This window comes from Amphibalanus amphitrite, unplaced genomic scaffold (assembly GCF_019059575.1).
Source record: "Amphibalanus amphitrite isolate SeventyFive unplaced genomic scaffold, NRLGWU_Aamphi_draft 000398F_arrow, whole genome shotgun sequence".
Lineage (NCBI taxonomy): Eukaryota > Metazoa > Arthropoda > Thecostraca > Balanomorpha > Balanidae > Amphibalanus > Amphibalanus amphitrite.
In genome coordinates, this window is record NW_024881892.1 from 110898 (window position 1) to 132821 (window position 21924).

The following is a 21924-nucleotide window of genomic DNA, read 5'->3' on the forward strand; positions in this document are numbered from 1 at the left end:
GGTCTTCCAAATATAGGTAGGTGTAGTAAACATGGCGGACGTTAGAGTAACTTATTCACACCGCATATGTAAAGATTGATCATCCGCGATCTGTGCGCAGACGGCGTTATGTCCATCACTCACCTGAACGTGTTGGACTCCGTGCGTTTGACAGCTGTCCGACCTTCATATGTCTCCAATTCTTGTCAGGTCATGAATATGATGACGGCCCGACACGGGTCACCGGTCAAAACTCACTGGTTGCGCATCCACAAAGTCACTCAATCAGATCAAGAGCCTATACTGCAAGTACGCCTTTTTTCGCAGTCTCACGTTCCTCAGTCCTCGTCTACCTACACTTACCTACTTCCAAAGAAATACAGCGTTTATACTTTCAAATCTGCAAATACAAGCCTAATATAAAGACATTACGTTGCGACTAAGCCCCTCCACCTTCTGCTTCGACCTGACGTGCGCGGCAGACGCTCCAGTAGGCCCTAGCGGCCAGCCATGAAAGCAATCGTGGTGCCCCGGGCAAGGCAGCACGTGCGAGCGAGGTCATGACCCGCGGCGCTGGCTTGAGAGACCGGGGCAGCGGAGGGTCGCGCCGTTCCCGCCAGTGCGATGGCCCGGAATCGGAGTTGATCGTTTTCCTTTATTGTGCGCTCTGGTTGCGTCACGGGCCGGCCGAGTGGGAAGAATGGTGCATTGTTACGTCTGGCGTTGCGTCTGAGGTGGAGGTGGCGGCCGGCGGCGCCGGGACCCTGTCAGCATGGGGCATGTGATTAACACAGATTAATGACCCAACACATTATACCCAAGGCCGTGCATAAAGCACTAGCTATCCAATCTAGTCTCGTTTCATTGTGACCGATTTTTCATCGGTGAACCGCGGGTTCCCTGTAAGTATAGGTGTCATAATGAATGGCCCAAGCTCCAGTAATGAATGCTTTATTATCCATCTGGAAAGCATCAAAAGGGATTCAATCAAATTGCTTGATTTACAAGCAATCTGCAATTAAGAAGTATAAAAAGTGGTTTGAAAACTAGGAGTTAAAAGCCCTTCAGGATATTAAAACCCAACCTTGACCTGATGAATAACATCGATAGGTACCTTAATACGGTAAGAGTGCACACTGCACGGTTAAATCAAGCAGAGAGCTGTGCCCATTTAAGTTATAAAGATCGCAAAATCAACACCCTGAACTATCACCCAGATGTGAAGTTATATTATACCTGAAGCATCCTTTCACTCTCAGTCTCATCGCTTCTTTGTCCGCACTCTTCTTTTCTACCTTAAAAGTCATTTAAAAAGCCTGTATCCACGCCAACCAATCCTGAAACTCTCACGTCTGTCGTAGGAAGCGTGTCTAACGTGCGTGCCGACCAGCCCAGTTACCTCGCCCGGGGCTCCGGGGTAGGCGAGACAGGCCGGCTGTCAGTGCGTGGGCCGGCGCTCGCCGCAACCCTCTGGAAGACACACGTACCGCCGCCTCAGCAGTGCCGCCGCCCCAGCCGCGAACGGCCTGAGCGGTGCTGGCGCTCTGACCTTGCGTTGATAGCCCGTGGGCAGGCGGCCGGCTCGCCTTCCCAGTGCGATCTGCTGAGAGAGCCATTGCCGGTGGTGGGGAGCCGTTTCAGCCGGGTGTTGGCTTGTTAACCCGCTGTGGGGCCGCTCTGAACACCTGTGACCCTTGACCCCGGCACCAATGCCGTGTGTGGAGCGCACCATTCGATGCAGTGAGCGACCTCAGCAAAACAGTTTATCCTCAATGCCGGGATAATCGTGAAAATCAGTTCACTTACGTGGCGGGCAGACAAAAGAACCAGGTCAGATTCGCAGCATCGTTATCTTTGCAATATCTGAGTGAAACATTGCAGCAGCTGCAACATATTATTTCCAGAGTGCCTACAGACGCACAGCGGGCTTCTAGTCGTAAATTAGGGACGTAAATTCACCTATTATCAGACATTAACGTCGTCTACCTACATCAGCGTCAGGCTCATTAACTGTGTCATAATTGGAAACGCTGTCTGAATATGTATTGTTCATTAGCAGGGTAATCATCTGCGTGTTGTAAACGAGACCTGTCCTTTCCTCTCACCACTCAGAACACCAATAAAGTCCGCCTGCGCAGTGCGCACTGGGCTGCCTTTACTGGATCAAGGTCTCCGGTGGGCCCGTGGCTCAGCGGGCAATTACTAGAAAAGTGCAATGGGCCCACAGGGAGCCACAGCTTATCCTCAGGGGTGAAGGGGTGGTGTGGGCGAGGCAGCCTTTCATTGGCTGAAATAAGACGGCTCCGGACTTCGCAGCTCTTTTACGTCGCTGTGCTCTGCAAATGTTACCTAGAACTACATGTAGTGAGGCAATGCAGAAGTTGTGGGGAACTTTTGTGTGGCACTTGCGGTGGGGAAACCCCATGGCCGGGGCAGATCTGAAATCACTTTTGTGAACAGAGTTTCTTCTGACAGAGTTAAGAAGCCCTGGAAGGCCAGTTGGCCTGCTATCAACTTTCCAGCATGACAGCGGCTGTAGTGGAACTGTAACGATACGTTTCGGTCTGACATGTCTCACTGAAGTTTGACGTTTCACTCAGCAGCCTGAAATTGAAACGCTCACTGATCTGCAGTGCAGATGACCGTGACAGCATGACTTGGATGTTAACCCTAGAACGCCTAGGGGGGGTTGTATCAACCCCCCCCCCCCCGAGGTTTTTTCGAAGTGCACGCTAAACGGCTTGTCGTAGCGGGCTGAAATTTTCAATACCCTCTGGGGCAACCTTTGCGCATCTTTTGCCGAAAAAAAAAATTGATCGGGTCATGTCAGGTCACGGAGTTATGACGTCATAAGAGGTACAGCCTCCGGCCGACAGTTACCAAACGTGTGCGCCGAATCCCTAGGTTTTCTGTCGGTGATACCCACATTGTTTGATGGATCATGATGAAACTTCCCATGCATGTTGGGGCAAGCATTGACTATCGTGTGGTGCAAGAAAATTGACCGGGTCAGGTCAGGTCACGGAGCTATGACGTCACAAGAGGAACAGCGTCCGGTACTATTTTTGAAAAGCGCCCGAACCACTATTTTGCTAATTCTTGTCACCTCAATGGGAATATGCAGCAATATTAGCTTCTATAGGGAGCAAATGGACCTCCCGAATCCAAAAATACAATCAGATTTCAAAAATTTAAATTTTGATTTTTCGAATTTCTGCCGCCGACTGTGACCTTGCCGACTTCCGGCGCTCCCAACGCGCCATTTTTAGAGCTAGGGAAACGAAATACATACCAAACGATAGAGAATTGATCAAGGAACACGATAGTGAAGGTTTCAAGTCGATATCTCCCACCGTTTTGCCGCAATCCCCGCGGAAAGTTGAAAAAGTTTGATTTTTTCGGAAAATTTGACCTTTGACCGGTCATAAGTAGGTCAAATGTTGACCTAGGACCAAAAAATATACCACCAATCGCGAGATCTCGTTGAGAGCAATCCGTTGGTTTTTTTCCGCTAAGCTCTACGACCTTCCGTTTCGAAACGCCAGGGGGGTCGTAACAACCCCCCCCCCCCCCCCTGGTCGTTCGTGTTATGAGAAATGGCCTGGTCGTGCGAGGGTTAAGCACGATCAACTCGACTCACGGAAATCTTACTTTTATGTACGAGCATACGATTCTCCAGTGTTGAAAGATACTGGAAAGTAAAATATCATGATTGTTGTGCTGTTGTATAATATGTGGCCCAGGCCACTTGTAGAAAAAGAAGGCCGGAGACTATGTATACTCGTATGTTGTGAATGTCTTGAGCGTGTGCAAGCGACGCTGTTTTCTGTTAGCAGAGCTGGATGCGGATACGACACACGAACGGCAGAGTGTCCTGACAGGACACGTCATCCGCTTCTGCCAGGGACATCCGGACACAGTCCTCGTGTGCTCCGCCCGCGTCGCCCGGCGCGACGCTCTTCCAGCTGACCGACCACGGGCTGTCGTCAGTGGACAGAAAGGTCCCCTCCGAGGCCAGAACGGACAGGCTGACAACACAAACGGAGCGCAGTCAAAGTGCGCACAGAGCACGCGCCAGGTGCCGTTTTTGACGACCGGTGAGAGACGCGCTCCCGGCAGCAGTTGGCGGCACTGCTCATCAGCGTCCTGCCAGGCCGCGGCGATGGAGACGTAGTGGTAGCAGTAGCCGTCCAGCGCCAGCCAGCCGGTCGGACAGGGCAGGCCAGACTGCCAGCGAAGCGGGTCTTCACAAATGCAGCTCTCCCGCCAAGAGTAGCACGGGAGGGAGTTGAACGGCCGTTTCGTTCTCAGAAATCGTCTGACAATTACGCAGCCTGTCTCAGCTATAGAAGAGGAAGAAATCAAGCTGAGGTGGGTTTTTCCGTTGTTCAATTCAAGTCCAATATGCTCCGCCGTTATAGGTTGTGAAGGATTGTAGATCATCCAGGTGACATTGGTGCTGTCTTTTGGTGACATCAAATCGATGTTTTCAGACAGGCTTCGGCAAAATGACCGAAATGCGTCCCAGTCTTGTTTGTCCTTTGCAGTGTGCCTCGATAGCATTTGTTGCGCTGCAGCAGTAGGTACGCATTATAGCAAAACTTTCACTGTTATAAATTTTTCAAACCAATTTTGCAGTACGTATTTGACATCGTACACCAATATAAATAGCACCATCGTGTTTCTGAGCACAAACTGCATCCGATAGACATTTATTTTTTGTTAAAAATTTCAACTCTAAAATTTGACCTTTTTGACCTGAAAGTGGCCTGACCTAAGCTAAGTTCAACTCAAAATGACCTCGCATGACATAAACGACATCGAATTCGAAATATATGGCCTAAATGGACCATAAAACATGTGTCACGTGACCGATGCATGACATACGATTTCCGTGAGCTGTGATGACCTGACCCTGACCTGAAAATCAAAGTACAAGTTTGGTACCCTCAGGGTATCTAAAGCATCTGCTCAAGAGTGTGTAAACAAAAAATGAGCCCGATCTGACTTGTAAGACGGCGGCCAGAGCCCAAAATGTGAACAAGCCAATTATCGATGCTTTTTACTTTGACCTGACCTGTGACGTCATCGGTGACTCCGAGGTCAATGAAACTTGGTTTCGTTCGACAGTTTTTCCGGGGCTATCAGACGCCGTTTGGCGTTTGAATTTTGACGATCGGCCTAGTAGTCTCGGAATTAGGAGGGGACCGATGAATAGCCCCCCCCCCCCCCCAGTAGGGCGCGTTATACGCAGACCCCAGTGGGGCGCGGGGGACGCTAAATCCTCTGATGGCCCACACCGGCCACCGCGGTCTTTAAATCGCGCCGGGCCGGTGCTATCGAATGCACGATCTTCCATTATAGCTCATTCGATGCGTCTGGACGAGGAAAACGCGATGGCCCCTATATTATGGCCTTGGGAGCACCTCTACTGCAAGAGTTTTCATTATGGCAGTGGTTTAGAAAGTTATTTGATCTTTGCAGTTGTTTAGATGACTGTGCAGCTGCTTAATATATTTTTGCTTCATTCTCAGCGCGGCTGAGGCAATCACTTTTTGTAAGTTTTGTAGTGGATGACCGCGGCGGAAAATAAAAAATAAAAATAAGGGTGCGTTCTTTGAACAGATTTCACGTGAAATTTCACATGGAATCGGAAGTCAAGCCGTTCTTTGCCGATTCCACGCGGAATTTCACGTGAAATCCCGCGGAATTCCACGATATAGCCTTGATTCCACGTGAAATACGGGAATCGAAAAAGGTTGTCCCGAGCGCTTTTTTCAAGATGGCGACGCCCAGTGGAGGAGGGAATGTGAATGTGTGCGTATGATATGGACTGGTTTTGGGGAATATGTTACTAAATTGTTACCGTTTTTACCAAAAACCTTTTTAGGGCCTGTTTCCGCTGTTACTAACCAGCAAACTGGTGTGGAAATATCAACTGGTAGGTATTCTTACAAGCTGTATGCACACCAGAGACTTTTCTATAAAAACTCCATCTGCCTCTTATCACTTAAGATGCATCATGTAACTTACCGACAATACAAGCAACGCTAATTTCAATGCATGTTTCACAAATCTGGGCATATTGCATTTATGAAGCCTCTGCGACAATTGCGCCGTGAAATTCCCGTGCTCTCGGCAAAGAACGCATCAGCTGACTGAGCCGTGAAATTTCACGTGAAATTTCCGTGCAAAGAACGCACCCTAAGCCTTACTGTTATACCGTCTCCAAGGAAGAGACTGAGAGACATTTTCAAGTGATTTTACATTGCGCCTCAGCCTGCTGACACTTTGGTCTGGCTGCTTAGTGAGATGTGTCTAAAAAGAATCGGATGGAGCGGCGCTTGTGGCATTTGTAATTAAACGGTTACGGCCAAGAATTTTAGTCTTGGATGAAGTTAAACCAGGCTGTGTTGCTTTTTGCCCTTTTCCTTTATAGGTAATGGTCGTTGTAACATTTTTTAAAGGTTTTTGCCAAATATCCGCTGCTTATTTGAAATTGGGAAGTCATCAGGAGGGCTGTTCACGGACCCTGTGTGCGGTCGGACCGCACACAGCCTCCAAGCTCCGCCCACTGCGTCCCTACGTCAGCCTTGCGTCACCGCACACAGCAACCGCTGTGGCCGGTCGGGACTGGCCACAGCGGACCGTCCACCGCACGCAGCCGTGACGTCAGAGCCGCCTACCCATCCCCTACCCCCACGCCTGCTGGACGTACCGCACACACCGCACGCAGCAGTGTGCGGTGCCCGTGAACACCCCTAGGGAAACTATGGTAAAATCTGCTATTTTTAGCAGTCTGCTATTTTTAACAGAAATCTGCCAAAAATGGGTACGCATGTGACGTCGTCGTACCCAAATATAGCAGATTTGGGTACGGCCCCATACAAAAGCAGATCTGCACCCTAATTGAAGCAAATGCGCATCAAATGCCTGGCAGATTCATAATTAGAATAGTGCTGAGAATGTCCTCTGATATTTTTATTCAGATCCGACTATTTTCAAATAATGAATTTGAAAATAGTCTGATCTGAACAAAAATAGCATAGATCACTCTCAGCACTATTCTCATCATGAATCTGCCAGGCATTTGATGCGCATTTGCTTCAATTAGGGTGTAGATCTGCTTTTGTATGGGGCCGTACCCAAATCTGCTATATTTGGGTACGATGACGTCACATGCGTACCCATCTTTGGCAGATTTCTGTCAAAAATAGCAGACTGCTAAAAATAGCAGATTTTGCCATAGTTTCCCTGACTATCATAATTTCCTCTGAACGTGAACTCAAACTGGGCTCACGCAGGCTCCAGCCTTCAAGTTAGAGGGCTTTCTCCTAGTCTGACTCCAGACTTGTTTCAGTCACCAAATGCTTACTTGAAAAGTTATGATTTAAGGTTTTATATTTTATATGTATGTTATTTATAGTTGCCTGATATGATATCATTTAGATAACAATAAGAGATAAGCCCTGCAATGTATCTTGTATGAGGCTATGCACCCTAAACCAAGAAGAAGAAGAATGTATCTTGCATTCAAACATTCTGATCATGAATGTAACAGATGAGAGGCCCGGTTCTAACAAAAGGGAAATTTCCGCCTGCTGTTCGTTTTAGCGTAATGTTGCCCATAAGTTTCACTGGCATAAAAATAGCCAAATTTGAAGAAATGCTAGAATGATATTTTCACTTTGGCAGCATTAGTCGTTATGGGGTTTATGAAACTGAAATTGTTGGTGATGTGTAGCCTGTAGGCCCAAAAATGACTGCTACCAGAGATAATTCTGTTGTTAAAGCCGGACTCAGGTTTTTGTGACATTCAGATTTAGCTGCTTTTTGTAAAATACATGTTCATTTATTTTCAAGTTATTCATACTCAATGTGTGCTGATTTTGATACAATTCTTCTGAATGTTATGCCATTGTTGATTGTCTGCTGTAGTGACTCTAGACTCTATTTCTATTTTGCTTTGCTATATGTATCCCATTTGCCAGTCCCATTGCTCAGTTGGTAGAGCATTGGACTCCACATGGTGAGAGCACACTTTCCCGAGGGGTGTTCACGGGCACCGCACACTGCTGCGTGCGGTGTGTGCGGTGCTTCCAGCAGGCGTGGGGGTAGGGGATGGGTAGGCGGCTCTGACGTCACGGCTGCGTGCGGTGGACGGTTCGCTGTGGCCAGTCCCGACCGGCCACAGCGATCGCTGTGTGCGGTGACGGAAGGCTGACGTAGGGACGTAGTGGGCGGAGCTTGGAGGCTGTGTGCGGTCCGACCGCACACAGGGCCCGTGAACAGCCCTCCGGTTATAACAGTGCGGGTTCAAAGCACGACGAGTGCTTGATATTTATGGGCCTCCTGAGTCCTGACAGGTATGGTTGCGGTTGGTGGCAGGCTGTAGCCAGGCGAAGTCAGTGAGGGGACTGGCCGTGTGTGGCTATGTGCGTACGTTTGGACTCTAAATTCTGCCATATAACTGGAATTGCGCGGAGGGTAGAGGGCAGGGTCAACACAACAAGTATATCACTTTATTTTTATTCTTTACAGGCTAGTGTGAAAAACAAAGGAAGCAACATAATCCTAACATTTTGGTTTGACTAACAGCTTCTCTAAAAAAAAAAAAAATAGTTCAGCCATGTCTGATGCAGAGATTGACTTCATGTGTGATGATGATGAAGATTATGACCTGGTAAGTGTTCAGTAATCAATTGATATGCAATAATGAAAATAGGTGGAAGCTAAAATCATAAGAGCAAGCTGCTTAACTGCTATCCTCCTTTTTAAGCGATTCTTTCCAAGGCAGCAAATGAAAAAGAAATACAAATTTAGAATCTATTAGTTTAAGCCTCGAAATTGTACTGATTGCCCATTACAAAGAAAATATTATTCAATTTTGAATTTGGACGAACTTCTCACATTGCACTTTCCAAGCAGATCGGTTTGAACATTTGACATTCGAAGTTCAGTTTTCATAAGTTTGAAATTTGATATTATAATCCATATTGGTCCTTGATTTTGATTGAACCTGGTTGAAAAGGATTAACTTATCATCTCAATGTTACTCCCAACCAGGAATACTCGGAGGACAGCAACTCCGAGCCGGACGTGGATCTGGAGAACCAGTACTACAACTCGAAGGCGCAGAAGGAGGATGACCCCATCGGCGCCCTCTCGGCCTTCAAAAAAGTCCTCGAGCTCGAGGGCGGCGAAAAGGGAGAGTGGGGCTTCAAGGCGCTCAAGCAGATGATCAAGATCAACTTCAAACTGGTTAGTGAACCTCGTTTGGTCCTGATATTGTCTTTGCCTAGAAATATGAAACATCTTTTCTTCCGGACCATAAATGTTTTTCGTCCTAATGTAGCTCAAATGAGTGTTTTCTTTTGGGTCTAGTACAATTAAAAAGACTTCCTGTTGAAAAGGTCTCATAAGTGGCCTCTGCTTCCAACCATCAGACATCAATAGAAACCTTCAAGAATTGCTTATTTAAATGACTGTATGGATGCTTATATAGTTTCGGCTGGTGATCGGGATTATGTTGTATGATGATTCACATAAGTGTATTCGCTTCCGCAGGGCAACTATACCGAGATGATGAACCACTACAAGCAGCTCTTGCAGTACATCAAATCGGCGGTCACCAGAAACTACAGTGAAAAATCGATCAACTCCATTCTCGATTACATATCGACGTCCAAACAGGCAAGTATAACCAAATGGCTGGTCTGAATTTTAGTTACCTGTATCGCTTTGGCATAAGTCTGTCTACTTGTTTGGTTAGCTAATGATGAATAATTTAGGGTCGAATGGGTCATAAACTGCTAAAACCTATCTGCTCAGACTTGACAGACGTTTCCTAAGTTACACAGTTTTTTTTTCTTTGTTACTTAAAGTTGTGTACTGTGTAGGTATGCTTATTGTGGTATGTTTATCAATGTGTATTTCAAGTTAAATAAATGCTCACCAGTGGAACTACTTTCATCAAGCTCTAAAGCTCACACGCATAATTTCACGTTATTCACAGATGGAGCTGCTGCAAAACTTTTACGAAACGACGCTGGAGGCTCTGAAGGATGCCAAGAACGACCGCCTCTGGTTCAAAACCAACACCAAACTGGGCAAGCTCTACTTCGACCGCGGGGATTACGCGAAACTTCAGAAGATTCTGAAACAGCTTCACCTCTCCTGCCAGGTCGATTTTGTTTTGCTATTTTTCCCTTTTAGAAACTGGATGCCGCTGCAGCCTTTTCGGCCAGCTACTGCTCGGGGGCAGACAGTATTTGGGGGAGTATTCGATCAGTCACGGGAACTAACGATCAGCCAGACAGTGGCACAGTTTGATCTGTGTGTGTGTTTTTTTTTTTTGTGTGTTTTTTTAATCATTTGCTAAAATGTCGCATGCTTTCTCTTCATGTACCGGAGCAGCCTTCTAACACGCCTCGATAAATCTGGAGTGCTAGCGTGCACGCTAGTGCCACCTGGATTCGATGAAAGAAATCGTACGGTCAACGTTTTACCACTTGGCGGATGCCATTTGCTGAACCACTGCTGTGTATGCTTTACAGTGTACTGTATCCTAACGACACATTGCCCAGACGGGCAAAACTTTTAAAAATGAACCTTTCATTGAGTAATCCAATGATCGCGCAGTTCCCAAGATGCATTGCGGCGATGCGCACATCTTTTGTCGTTATCTGCTCAAAAGGAGCCGCCTGTTGCTGACATTCTCTGGCGCCTTTGTGCTCAGACCGACTCTGGTGAGGACGACATGAAGAAGGGGACCCAGCTGCTGGAGATCTACGCGCTGGAGATTCAGATGTACACGGCACAGAAGAACAACAAGAAACTAAAGAAGCTCTACGAGCAGTCGCTGCACATCAAGTCAGCCATCCCGCACCCGCTCATCATGGGCGTTATCAGAGGTGGGTGTGGTGACGGGAAGGATGATTATGGTGAATATGGTATAGGGTAGTGTGGGGTAATTTGAACATATTTTTACGTATTCTCTGTTGTACCAAATTCCAGCTCAACCCTGGATAAAGAAAAACTGTTTCAGTAGCGCAAGTGTCACTTGCTTTCACCATGCAAGGCTCATTTTTGGACGAGCCGAGCATACCTTGAATAGCATAGCCTCACTTCTCCACCAAGTCACTGCGTGTTCAAATTGTCCCACCGTGGGGTAATTTGAACATACTGCCTTTACCTGTCATAAAAACGATAGTCTTGCCAGCACCGATGTTGTTTGACCCATAAACAAATAGACAGAACAATTCTAAACATACCTGCACTTGAAAAATCAACACAACAGCAAAAATAACAGTTGCAGAGTATCAATATCTGCACGCTGCACACCGGTCAGTTGACAGAATTCGCATCTCTTCAATTAACAGAACGTCTATCATTTCTGTTCGATAAAAACTCTCCCAACCTTACTGCATCTGTTATAGTGGTGCCAATCGGATCCTGGGCATTCGGAGTTCCTATTTCGTCCCATGTCCAATTCGGAATTGGTTGGACAAAGGTAGCAGACTGGACAACATTGGACGATGGCCTGCTACACTTAAGCATTTTTGTAAAGTAATCGTGCATGACATTGATTGGTGAATGGAAAGCTTGTTAAGCTCTCTATATAATTAACACTTTCCGGCTGGTAAAATTACATTATAAGCAATTTAAATGACAGTTTTGAGTGTTGATTATTGCGTAATTTTTGGACATATTTGGACAAATGGCTGATTTTAACATTTTGGACGGAAAATCTACGAAAATGCCGGACATTAGACAGATATTAGACGTAAATTTTCCAAAATTGGCATCACTTATCTGCTGCTGCTTTGGGACGAAAATATTTGCAAAAAAAACCGGGAGCGTTGTTTTTCGGAGGTATCCCTGTCTTCATTGAAAATCTCACACTATGTTCAAATTACCCCACGCTAAAAGTTATTTTGCCATATTTAAAAACAGGTTTCAAAAGCAAATTTCTTGGATTGAAGGCACTGATTAGGTCATTGTACAACAAAAACCGTTGCGTATTAATCGCTGGCAATGCAAGATTTTGCGCTGCAATAAAGTTGCAATGACGTGTTGTTATGGCGTTTTCACTTGCGAAATTGATTTTTTACAGTGTGCGTCAACATCTTCATTCCCTGAAACTTTAAACCCCGTTCATATGATAGCCCTTTTAGTTACGATAATTTCCCTCATTGGTCTTATTGTCATGCCACTTACGGATTTTCCGTAATTTTGTGTTATTCACACTATTTTCAAATTGCCCCACATGTTCAAATTACCCCACCCTACCCTATCGATTATGGGGAATGGCCTGCCATGCCTGGGTAGATCTGGGTAGATCTTAAGATCATGTAGAACTGTAGAACCTACGACTGGCACTGTCTCGTCGCAGCTGCTCGGGGAAAAGTTTCACTCTGTGTACGAGTATAATGCTCCAGATACAGCCTTTCATCATCAAGGCGGTAGCACTATCTTGCTCACATTGCTACTTGTATAGAACGTGTTAGGTGAATACCAATGGTTAGACAAAAGCAAATTGTGTAAATGTATGCGATCCCTGATTTTCTGTGTCCAGAGTGCGGCGGGAAGATGCATCTGCGGGAGGGAGAGTTTGAGAAGGCGCACACAGACTTCTTCGAGGCGTTCAAGAATTACGACGAGTCCGGCAGCCCACGACGCACCACCTGCCTCAAATACCTGGTGCTGGCCAACATGTAAGAAAGCGGGCGTCAGGGCCTCGGGGCTTCTGCGATTGGCCCGTTTATTTGACAATTTAGCACGTTTTCTCTCTTCTTGTTCCTCTTTATCGATAAAAGGTCATTCATGGACCTGTTATGCCAAATTTTATATGCGGTTCGAAATTTGCATTTAGCAATTAATTAGAATTGGGATTTTTACCCTTTCTGTCTCACCGACTATTTATGGCATGGCATATTGCCATATATCATGCACTTGTATAACTTTGGAACTTTGGATGAGTTTTTTTGCACTGTTTGTTCGGAACTCATGATTAACTCTACACCATTGTGTATGTTTTCAGGCTGATGAAGTCGGACATCAACCCGTTCGACTCGCAGGAAGCCAAGCCGTACAAAAATGACCCAGAGATCCTGGCGATGACCAACCTCGTCATGGCCTACCAGAACAACGACATCAACGAGTTCGAGAAGATCCTCAAGAACAACCGCAAAAACATCATGGACGACCTCTTTATTCGTGAACATATCGAAGGTGAGGGGATAGAATTTGGCAAGCGGCAAGAGCAGTGTGGCAACTAATGACTGGTTCGATAAGTTATACTCTCTTAGTCGTAGTATTACAAAGTGCCTGCATATCTGGAAAGTGTCTTATAAAGTGATCATGAACTTGCACAAAATATTTAGGTTGGTATATGGCACTGAAGGTGGCAAGCCCCGATTAAAATTCATTGTACTTTTCCCACTCCCTTGATAAGCGTGCTTGCAGTAGATATAACTGTCCTGTTGTACTAGCAGTATAAGAACATATTCACCACATATTTGACGATAATTGTAGAAGACATTGCACCGTTGCTCATTTTCACATTCTCTCCCGTCAGACCTCCTGCGGAATATCCGAACCCAGGTGCTGGTCAAGCTGATCAAGCCGTACACGCGCATCCAGATCCCGTCCATCTCGAAGGAGCTCAACATCGACGTCACAGAGGTGGAGAACCTGCTGGTCTCCTGCATTCTCGACAAGTGAGTGAAAGCATAGATACTTGACGAGCGAGGGCTTTAAAGGATGTTGTCAGGGCAAGTGAGACTAATTTTGCTTTGAGACTTATGAGATCAATAGATGAGATCCAACAGTATTGAACTTCCTGGATCTCAGGAAAGGTGGTGCAAGCAGGGCTTTTCCAGCACTTGGATGTGCTTACTAGTCGTTTCATTGCTTGCTTTTCCGCTTTATTTTAACAAAATAAGTAGGAATTTAGGTAACTGCCAGACTCCAGTAATTTGTGAGCATCGCAAGTCTCATCTTCCGTCCCACCTCCCTGACCGTTGTAAATCAGCCCCGCGTCTCGCTGCCCGTGTGACCCGGAACTGACCCGCGCCCCTCCCCTGTCACCCCTGCAGCACGATAGCGGGCAGCATCGACCAGGTGAACCAGGTGCTGGAGCTGACCCGTGAGCCGCGCGAGGCGCGCCGCTACCACGTGGTGGACCTGTGGGCGCGGCAGCTCTCCTCGCTTCACGCCACCGTCATCAACCGGATGATGTAGAGCGCGGGCGAGCTGCCCACGGCCAACTTCGGCCTCCGGGAGCACGAGCCGGAGCCGGAGCCGCTGCTGCGCGCCCGCAGAGACGTCGAGCGCGTGCAGATGCTGCACGGGCTCCGAGACGCCGAGAGCGAGAGAGATAGGAGGAAAGTGGGCAAGGGGTCGCGGTCGCCCGCCTCCGCTGCCGCCGGGAATTGAGTGCGGACGCTAAGAGCAGTGTGCTGGACGCTGATGGAAGATGGCCACCGTGCTCGCTGCCGTTCCCCCGTGTGTGGCTGACCTCGGACGGTGGGCGGGCGCTGTGAGTACCGTGCCCGAAGCCCCGGCGAGTGTGCCACTTACCTCTGCCCAGAGCTACTCGACAGTGTGGCGCCCCCTGATGTCTCCCGTGTGCGCTGTTCAAGATCCCGGTGAGTGCGTGTGTTTGGAACCGCTGCCTCAGATGACGTCTTTGCCTCGTATGATGTCATGCCGCCGCGGGAAGCCTGTGATAGTGTGAGCCGGTACAGGAATGTCCCGACAGCTGGGTACTCGTGTGCCGATAGTAATCCGAACTGCTGCGAGAGGAGACTGGGGTGAGCGGGCGGTCAGGTCACAGTGTCCGAACCAGGATGCTGCTTGTTTGTTCTCACATTGGGAAGAAGTCGAGCCGACCTTCTGAGAGACAATACGGATTATGCTGCCGATAGTGTGGGCAGTAACGCCTGCATTTCATGTGTCCCGATACGAATGGAAAGCAATCATTTTGTGGTTTGTGTATTTTGTGTGTATATACATATTTTTACAAAACGATTTTTCTGTTTGATGCACTTATGTCTGGGGTTGTATATGGAATCAAGTTATTTAGGAAACGTGCAGAGACGAACAGGCCGACAGGTAAAGGCCGAAACGGGGACAGAGGAATCGGCAGCCGCTCAGTGCGCGATGCCGTGAGCAGTGCACACTTGTTGCACTTGGCGCTCTCGTGTGGGTGGGACGGTGCACCTCGGTGTTCTGTCGTGGGCAGTGTTCCGCTCAATTACCCAACAGGTCTGTAAGGTGATGTTAGTGAGCCGTGTCTGGAGAGCAATTCACTGGACCTGACGCACTTGAAAACTGCTTGAAAACATTTTTTATGATTACATGGCCTCAGGACTTTTTAATAGTAATTTGGCATGATGCACGCGTAAAATGCCTATGCACAGACATTTTATACATCATTGTTAGGAACACTTCAGTAAGCAATGCGAAGCTAAAGGCTCATAATGGTGGCGAATCAGTAAAAATAGCCACGTTCCTGATGAAAAAATGCGTACGAAACGCTGTCTATTATCGTGAAGAAAATTTTCAAATCAGGGATTACCGTCGAGTGATTTGAAGGGACTAACGTCACATTCACACTCACTTGATCCATGAACTTAGATTAATGCAATAATATTTCGGTGCCAAAATCATCCATTTTTTCACAAGCTTCAATGTATTTCATCATGCTCCCTTGCTCATCTATTTCCCCCTCTCATGCATCCATCCTGCTGACAGGCAACAATCGCACACAATAGTAAATCTCGCTGACAGTTAACCTCTGCCTGCTCCATAAGCTGTGCTTCTGTCGCACATACATCACGGTACAAGGCCGCACTCGGCATGTCAGGTGTATCTCCACAAAGGGTCTCAGTCTGTACCGTATACTGCATGTCACCGAGGACAGCCCACCGATGACGAACTGAACGCCCCGTGATCCCGCCTCGACAGCTGCGGCCGGGGCACGGAGCGGCCGACCCGACCGGCGCCGGGCACTCGGCACTCGGCACTCAGAGGCGCGGAGAGACGGCACAATGGGACGACAGGAGACAGCAGTGGGTGAGTTCAAGTGCCCGTCCGCCGGAACGGAGACTGCCGCGTCAAAGGAGATCGCAGACTCATCTCTGTGTGAAAGCCTGACTCTCCCGGCGACCGATTTGGAACGAGGGTTGTCATTAGTTCGCTCTCAATCCAGGGACACCCATGTCCCACGGTCTAATCTGAATAGTTTGAAGTAGGAAACGCACGGGAGTTCGCTTAGGCGTCACGTCCGGTTCACTGCACGCTCATGCGTAGTTTGAACTGAACAACTAGCTCTCATGTTTCCACCCGGACGCACATGACGCAGTCTCACTCTGTAATAAAAGGAACAATGACGGACGAAATTTGGAAATGCGTTAATGAATATGATTCTGCGTTTTAAGCACTGGATCTGCGCCGTTTCCATTGCACAGTAGCAGAGGCGTTATGAAGTTCTGACTACCGATGCATTCGTGGGCACTTTTCTCCTCGCAAAGTATTTGAGCATGGATAAAATTGCGTCGCGGGGCACTGTCAGCAGAGGGAGCGTCATTACCTATCTGTACAGGGCGCGGTGATAGGCAATCTTTTGTGATCGAACCGGCGGATTGCGGCATAACTTATTTACTGGTGTGTACATGTGCTAATGTTTGTGCAAATCAAAACTACTTCCATTGTCCATTGAGCCATCTGACGTGCGAGTATGAAAAGCCCCAGTGTACTGTGGATTACTCGTGAATACACATCTGTATCTGTATCTGTATCTGCAGTCTGCACGGCGCCGTTTACTTAGCGGGAAGACATATTTCCAGAGAGCGGCTTGTCATCTAACAGACGTGCATCCTCTCCATCCTATGCGCACCCAGGGTGCTAGTGACGCCCATGGCACGTTTGCCGTCTCCTTTCATCGTCAGTTCCGCACATCCGCCACTCGAGTGAGTATTGGTTCCGGGGCACCGAGCAGTGAGCAGTTTTTCCGGCCGTCACGGCCCCCTGCTGAGTCAGTGCGGACTGCGGTACGAGACCGCACATAAACCCCGCGGGGCACCCAGGAGCCCTGCTCAGCTCACGGTGCTCGCTCGGCGTGGACTGTGCCCTCCGGCAGTATAGAGCGGTCCCCCTGACCCCGTGAGTCGCACCCACCGCTGAGATGTGGCCCCGTCTGACAGCTGTGGCGCTGGTCCTGGCCCTCCTGGCTGGCGCTCAGGCCGAGGTGGCCACCGTAGTCAGCAGCCCTCTCTCGATCGCAGCCTTCAATGTGCAGCGCTTCGGACTGACCAAGATGGACAAACCGGAGGTCATGGAGCTACTGACCCGGGTGAGTGCATTACTCCTGAAAGGTTGGAGCATAGACCTCTGTGGGCGTTCAGAGGTAGTGGACTATGACTGCAGTTGCATAAAGTTTGAATTCATTACGTTTAATTTGTTTCGCCGTTATAACTTTAGTTGAAGAAAGGTGAACTTCCTCATGCCTTTCTGTTTCTTCCATCATTATTCACTATTCGCTATCCCCTTCCACAGATCCTGTCGCAGTATGACATCACGCTGGTGCAGGAGATTGTCGACATCTCGGAGACGGCCATCCACAACCTGACGGAGCGCGTGGCCGAACACACCGGGCTGCCCTACCGGGTCAGCCTCTCGCCCAGGGTCGGCCGCAACTCGTACGAGCAGTACGGCTACGTCTATAGGTGAGGGTTGATCGAGGTGGGCCGTACTTCGTACGAGCAGTACGGCTACGTCTATAGGTGAGAGCTGAACAGGGTCGGTCGCAACTATACGAACAATGCGGATACGTTTTTCATGGTCTTCTTAAATCTCATAGGGTCCTGTGTATCATGATCACTGAAGCGATTAGTAAATATGGTAAATATCTCATTTCTGGCCGTTTCCTTCACCTGCTTGACTCTCCGTCCATGAAAGCCGATACTTGTGACACACCATTTGACCTGAGCCCGTCTCGGCCTCCCTGCCTCAGGTCGGACCGAGTGCGAGTCGTGTCGGAACAGATGTACCCCGACGCCACCGACGTGTTCGCCAGGGAGCCGTACATCGTCACCTTCGACGTGGATGACGTCAGTGAGTGCTGAACGTTTTCACTTAGAAATAGCCATGAAGACAGTCCTTTTCCGCCATTTTCAGAGGGCCTAGCCAATATATCGGGCATTGACGAGGATATTTAGGTATATTTACAATGAACTGGTAAATTTAGTTAGAAGTAAAACTTCGTTCTTGGGCTTGATTACGATAGCTTGGGCATTAAAACGATGGATTAATTAACTAGTCATCCGATTGATCATATTTCAGCGCAATTGTTATACCGTTTTCGGTCGTATTTCAGGGCACTTGTCGCGGCTCACTCTGGTCGGTATCCACACTCAGCCGAGTAAGGCTCCCGAGGAGATTGACGCTCTATCGGACGTGCTCGACTACGTGGAGTCGCAGCTGGGGGCACAGAACGTGGTGCTGCTGGGTGACTTCAACGCCGGCTGCAGCTACGTCACGGGCGCCGAGTGGGCCGTGAACCGGCTGAAGGGCCGCGGGGACGTGACCTGGGCCATCGCCGACTACACGGACACCACCGTGCACGCCACCAACTGCGCCTACGACCGGTGAGAGACGGCGGGGCCGATAAGAGCTGATTGTATTGTGGGACGAGACGGATGGTTCCAGCTATGCGATCGTGTCATCTTTTTTCAGACTAATTTATTGATTTTGAAATGACATCATAGAGCCAAGTATTATCCCACAAAATCAAAAGCATTAGAAATATCACTCCATTCTTAATACGCAACTGATGATTTATTTGCACACGAGGTTTCAACCTTCAATTAAACTTGCATTAGATGGTCATTGGTCATCAATTTATTATCGGTGAATCTTCTCGGGGATGTTATAATTTACCGGTATTTTTCTCGCTACAGGATTGTGCTGAAGGGCACGGAGCTGAGCAGTGCCGTTGTGGAGGGCAGTTTCGGTCCGTTCCGCTTTGACGAGGAGTGGGGTATCGCGGAGGAGCTGACCGAGGACACGTCCGATCACTACCCCGTCCATATGAAGGTTCGTAGTACCGAGGAGACATGTAATATACTATTATATATTGATTAGCTCGTTCATCAATAGCCCAGGCATGGATGTAACTCATTTGCCTAAGCCCAAACCCCTGCTAAATATCTTTGAAAAGGGACTGGTGTATCATTGCACTATAACGTCTTTTCGCTATAGCAAGGCTTTTAACCAATGCCGATGTCTCCTATAGCTCATGTCTCACAACGTTCAACGTGGTCTCACGGCCGTCTTACCTCGCCGGTCTTCTCGCAGCTGAAGCCAAAGACGCTGTCAGCGGCGGAGCGCTACCTCTACCCTCTGGAGGTGTTTGCCGTCACGGACAAGCGCGGAGTGTCGTCCGGTGAGGTCGAGGTCCTGGCCACGTCGAGCGACACGGCCTCATACAATGTGCTGCCGCTGTACGACTCACAGGGCGCGCTGCAAAAGGTGGGTAACGGGGACAGCCTGCAGGACGAAAAAGCTTGCAGATATTCGAAACAACGCGATGCAAATTCACTTAAAGTAAACTGAAACGACCAGGCAGGAGCTTGAGATGATATGATGTGCGTTTCTGTATTTATTTACAGGTTTTGGCAGAGTACAAATCGTACAAGCTGTCTGGTGAGGGAATCCTGGACACACTCCTAGCGTTCCAGGAGAAATTCCCCTCAATCGTCACTGACTATGACCTGGGTCTGCTCCGCTACAAGGCAAGTGCGCTCCGAAGATTGACAATGGCGTTTAGTGTGTACAACAGCCATGGAATAATGTATGCGTTATGTAAATTGCTTGAGCGTTCGGTTGGTGTCAAACTTTAAGCGGAAGAGTCGTGCCTTGAACAAGGCGGTTAATATATGTAAGCAAAGTTAATCAAAATTAGAGCACGCTCTCGTTCCCACTACTTTGTCTTGCTCAAACTCCCGGCCAGTTGGATAAGCAATTCATCGAGAGAACTCTGAGAGAAGTCTATTTTGAATCACGCTGTTATTAAATGCGCGTTCCCAACTAAAACAACGACTTCGGACTTGGGCGCGCTGCGCATTTTAAAGGCCTGCAATATCCAAATTTCACGCGATTTGCAGAGTCGCCACTGCCCTCTGACCCGTGTTTGACCCCCAGATCGCCGCCGGCGGTTACTCGGACCCGACCGTGTACGAGGCTGCCTCCAGTCCGCGCTGGTTCTGCCGCATCACCTGCTCCGTTGAGACGTCCGGCACCTGCATGGTCGCAGTGGAGAAACGCACCCTGATCGCCTAAACGAACGGTCCTGTGACGTCACTGGTGGAAGTGACGTCATCGGAAAACTATCCCACCGACGAACGATGTGACGAAGCGATGTTGACCCTTGTTTTGTTTGTTAGTGTTGGTGATCGGATATCTGGAGATGGGCATAACTGTGGCATATTATGTTAAAAAGAAAAGGCACCTGGAGAGTTGCTGCACCACAATGTCGGGAGCGTACAGAAACATTGGGTATTTATATGTTTGTATATTTTAATAACGTTTTAGTTCGGGGCACATTCATGAAATACACGATTCAGCTGTAATTGTGTTTGTCGAGCTTCACGCAAATGAATTTCATGCATTTATTAAAATCGAACATGTGTTAGGCACTTTGATTTAAAAAGAAATAGCGTTGTTGCAATCGTTGCTGCTCTGCATTCGCTATCGCTGAATTTGTGGTGAGCAGAGAGACCGTGCGGTGTGCACGTTCTCTCGTTTGGTCGGCATGGTGACCAACCGAGCGGTCTCCAATTTGACTGCACCGAATGACGAATCGGGGAACGTGGTGGCCAGCCGAGCAGTCTCAGTTTGTCTGTAACTAATAGCGATTCATGCAACGCACGGCTAAATGTGTTGCGTTAAAGTGTCACCATGGCGTAGATGTAACTTGCGAGATGACTTTTCTAAGGTATGGCTATGTTGGCCTAAGAGTCGGCTGTTTACAGCGTGGTTTTGAATGGCAGCCGTGCGTACCGCCGGGCATGGAAGCATTGCGGTACAGCATACCCGCCAGGTGTTTCCAGCGGCCAATAAAATTGTTGTGGTGTGTGGGTGTGGACAGCAGTCTAACCTGTCAGAAACTACATCCGATGAGGAGAAAGCATGAAACTTATTTTCACAGAACAATAGAGCGCCGTCTTGTCTTGCATGATAACCGCGTATACTTTAAACAAACCGTGATTTTGTACTAAGAACTCTGAATAAGTCACAGACCTCTGTAATGAATGAACCCATACCGACTAAACATTGTTGACTACATAAAGCATATCTGATTTTTTTTTTGCAGCGAATTGACTGTCAACCGGTTACAAACATTAACACTTGAATCGTGTTTTTAATAGCGGCTATAACATGTGATATTATATCCCCATCATTGCAAAAAAGTAGCTCTTTCGAGAAAGGACTTTCACAGACCAGACCTAGCCGGTATTTTAATTTCAAACTGTCGAGTCAGTTCACCTCACGTGATCACAGTACATACAGCTTCATTTGCAATGCACCGTTGGATTCAGTAGCATGCCTTCCGTTTCGCCTGCATCCCTTCACGGTTAATACCTTACGTAACCCATCAGGAGCCCGATATTATGTCACCGCACGCTCTCGTTCTCGGCGCCGTGATGACAGGAAGCCGTCTGTCCCCCGCCAGCCGGCAAACCGAGCCGTCAGGCTCTCACTCCCAGCCAGTAACGACGGCGTGGCTTGCGAGACCAACACGGAGGCACACCAACAACAAAGACCGCCGCCGGCGGCGCGGCGTGCTATGGCGCAGTGCGGCGTGTCGCGGCGCGGCGCGGTCATCTGAGCGGCTCGCCATGCGCCAGAAACGACTCCGGCGCGGCCACTCGGTTGCCG

The 21924-nt window shown here is 48.3% G+C and overlaps 2 protein-coding genes across 12 annotated transcripts; both read left to right on the forward strand.

Annotated features, from left to right (window-relative positions):
• The first annotated feature begins 4328 nt into the window (after positions 1–4328).
• On the forward strand, positions 4329–15012 carry LOC122390518 (COP9 signalosome complex subunit 2-like). 11 transcript variants are annotated; one of them, XM_043383558.1, is made up of 10 exons: positions 4329–4350; positions 8521–8662; positions 9046–9240; positions 9547–9672; positions 9995–10162; positions 10718–10892; positions 12557–12695; positions 13022–13212; positions 13559–13700; positions 14079–15012. In XM_043383558.1, the coding sequence occupies exons 2-10, from the start codon at positions 8609–8611 to the stop codon at positions 14221–14223; spliced, it is 1335 nt and encodes a 444-aa protein (XP_043239493.1). In that variant the 5' UTR covers positions 4329–4350; positions 8521–8608; the 3' UTR covers positions 14224–15012. The 11 variants fall into 11 exon arrangements, with proteins under 11 accessions (XP_043239493.1, XP_043239492.1, XP_043239498.1 ...); XM_043383557.1 differs by lacking the exon at positions 4329–4350 and adding an exon at positions 5409–5536; XM_043383563.1 differs by lacking the exon at positions 4329–4350 and adding an exon at positions 5530–5587.
• A 536-nt stretch (positions 15013–15548) lies between these two features.
• LOC122390519 (deoxyribonuclease-1-like) lies at positions 15549–20615 on the forward strand. The gene is made up of 9 exons (XM_043383568.1): positions 15549–16059; positions 17190–17338; positions 17542–17711; positions 17999–18099; positions 18362–18632; positions 18945–19080; positions 19342–19515; positions 19656–19778; positions 20188–20615. Exons 1-9 carry the CDS (start codon positions 16035–16037, stop codon positions 20323–20325), a joined length of 1287 nt encoding a protein of 428 aa, XP_043239503.1. The 5' UTR covers positions 15549–16034; the 3' UTR covers positions 20326–20615.
• Positions 20616–21924: the final 1309 nt, after the last annotated feature.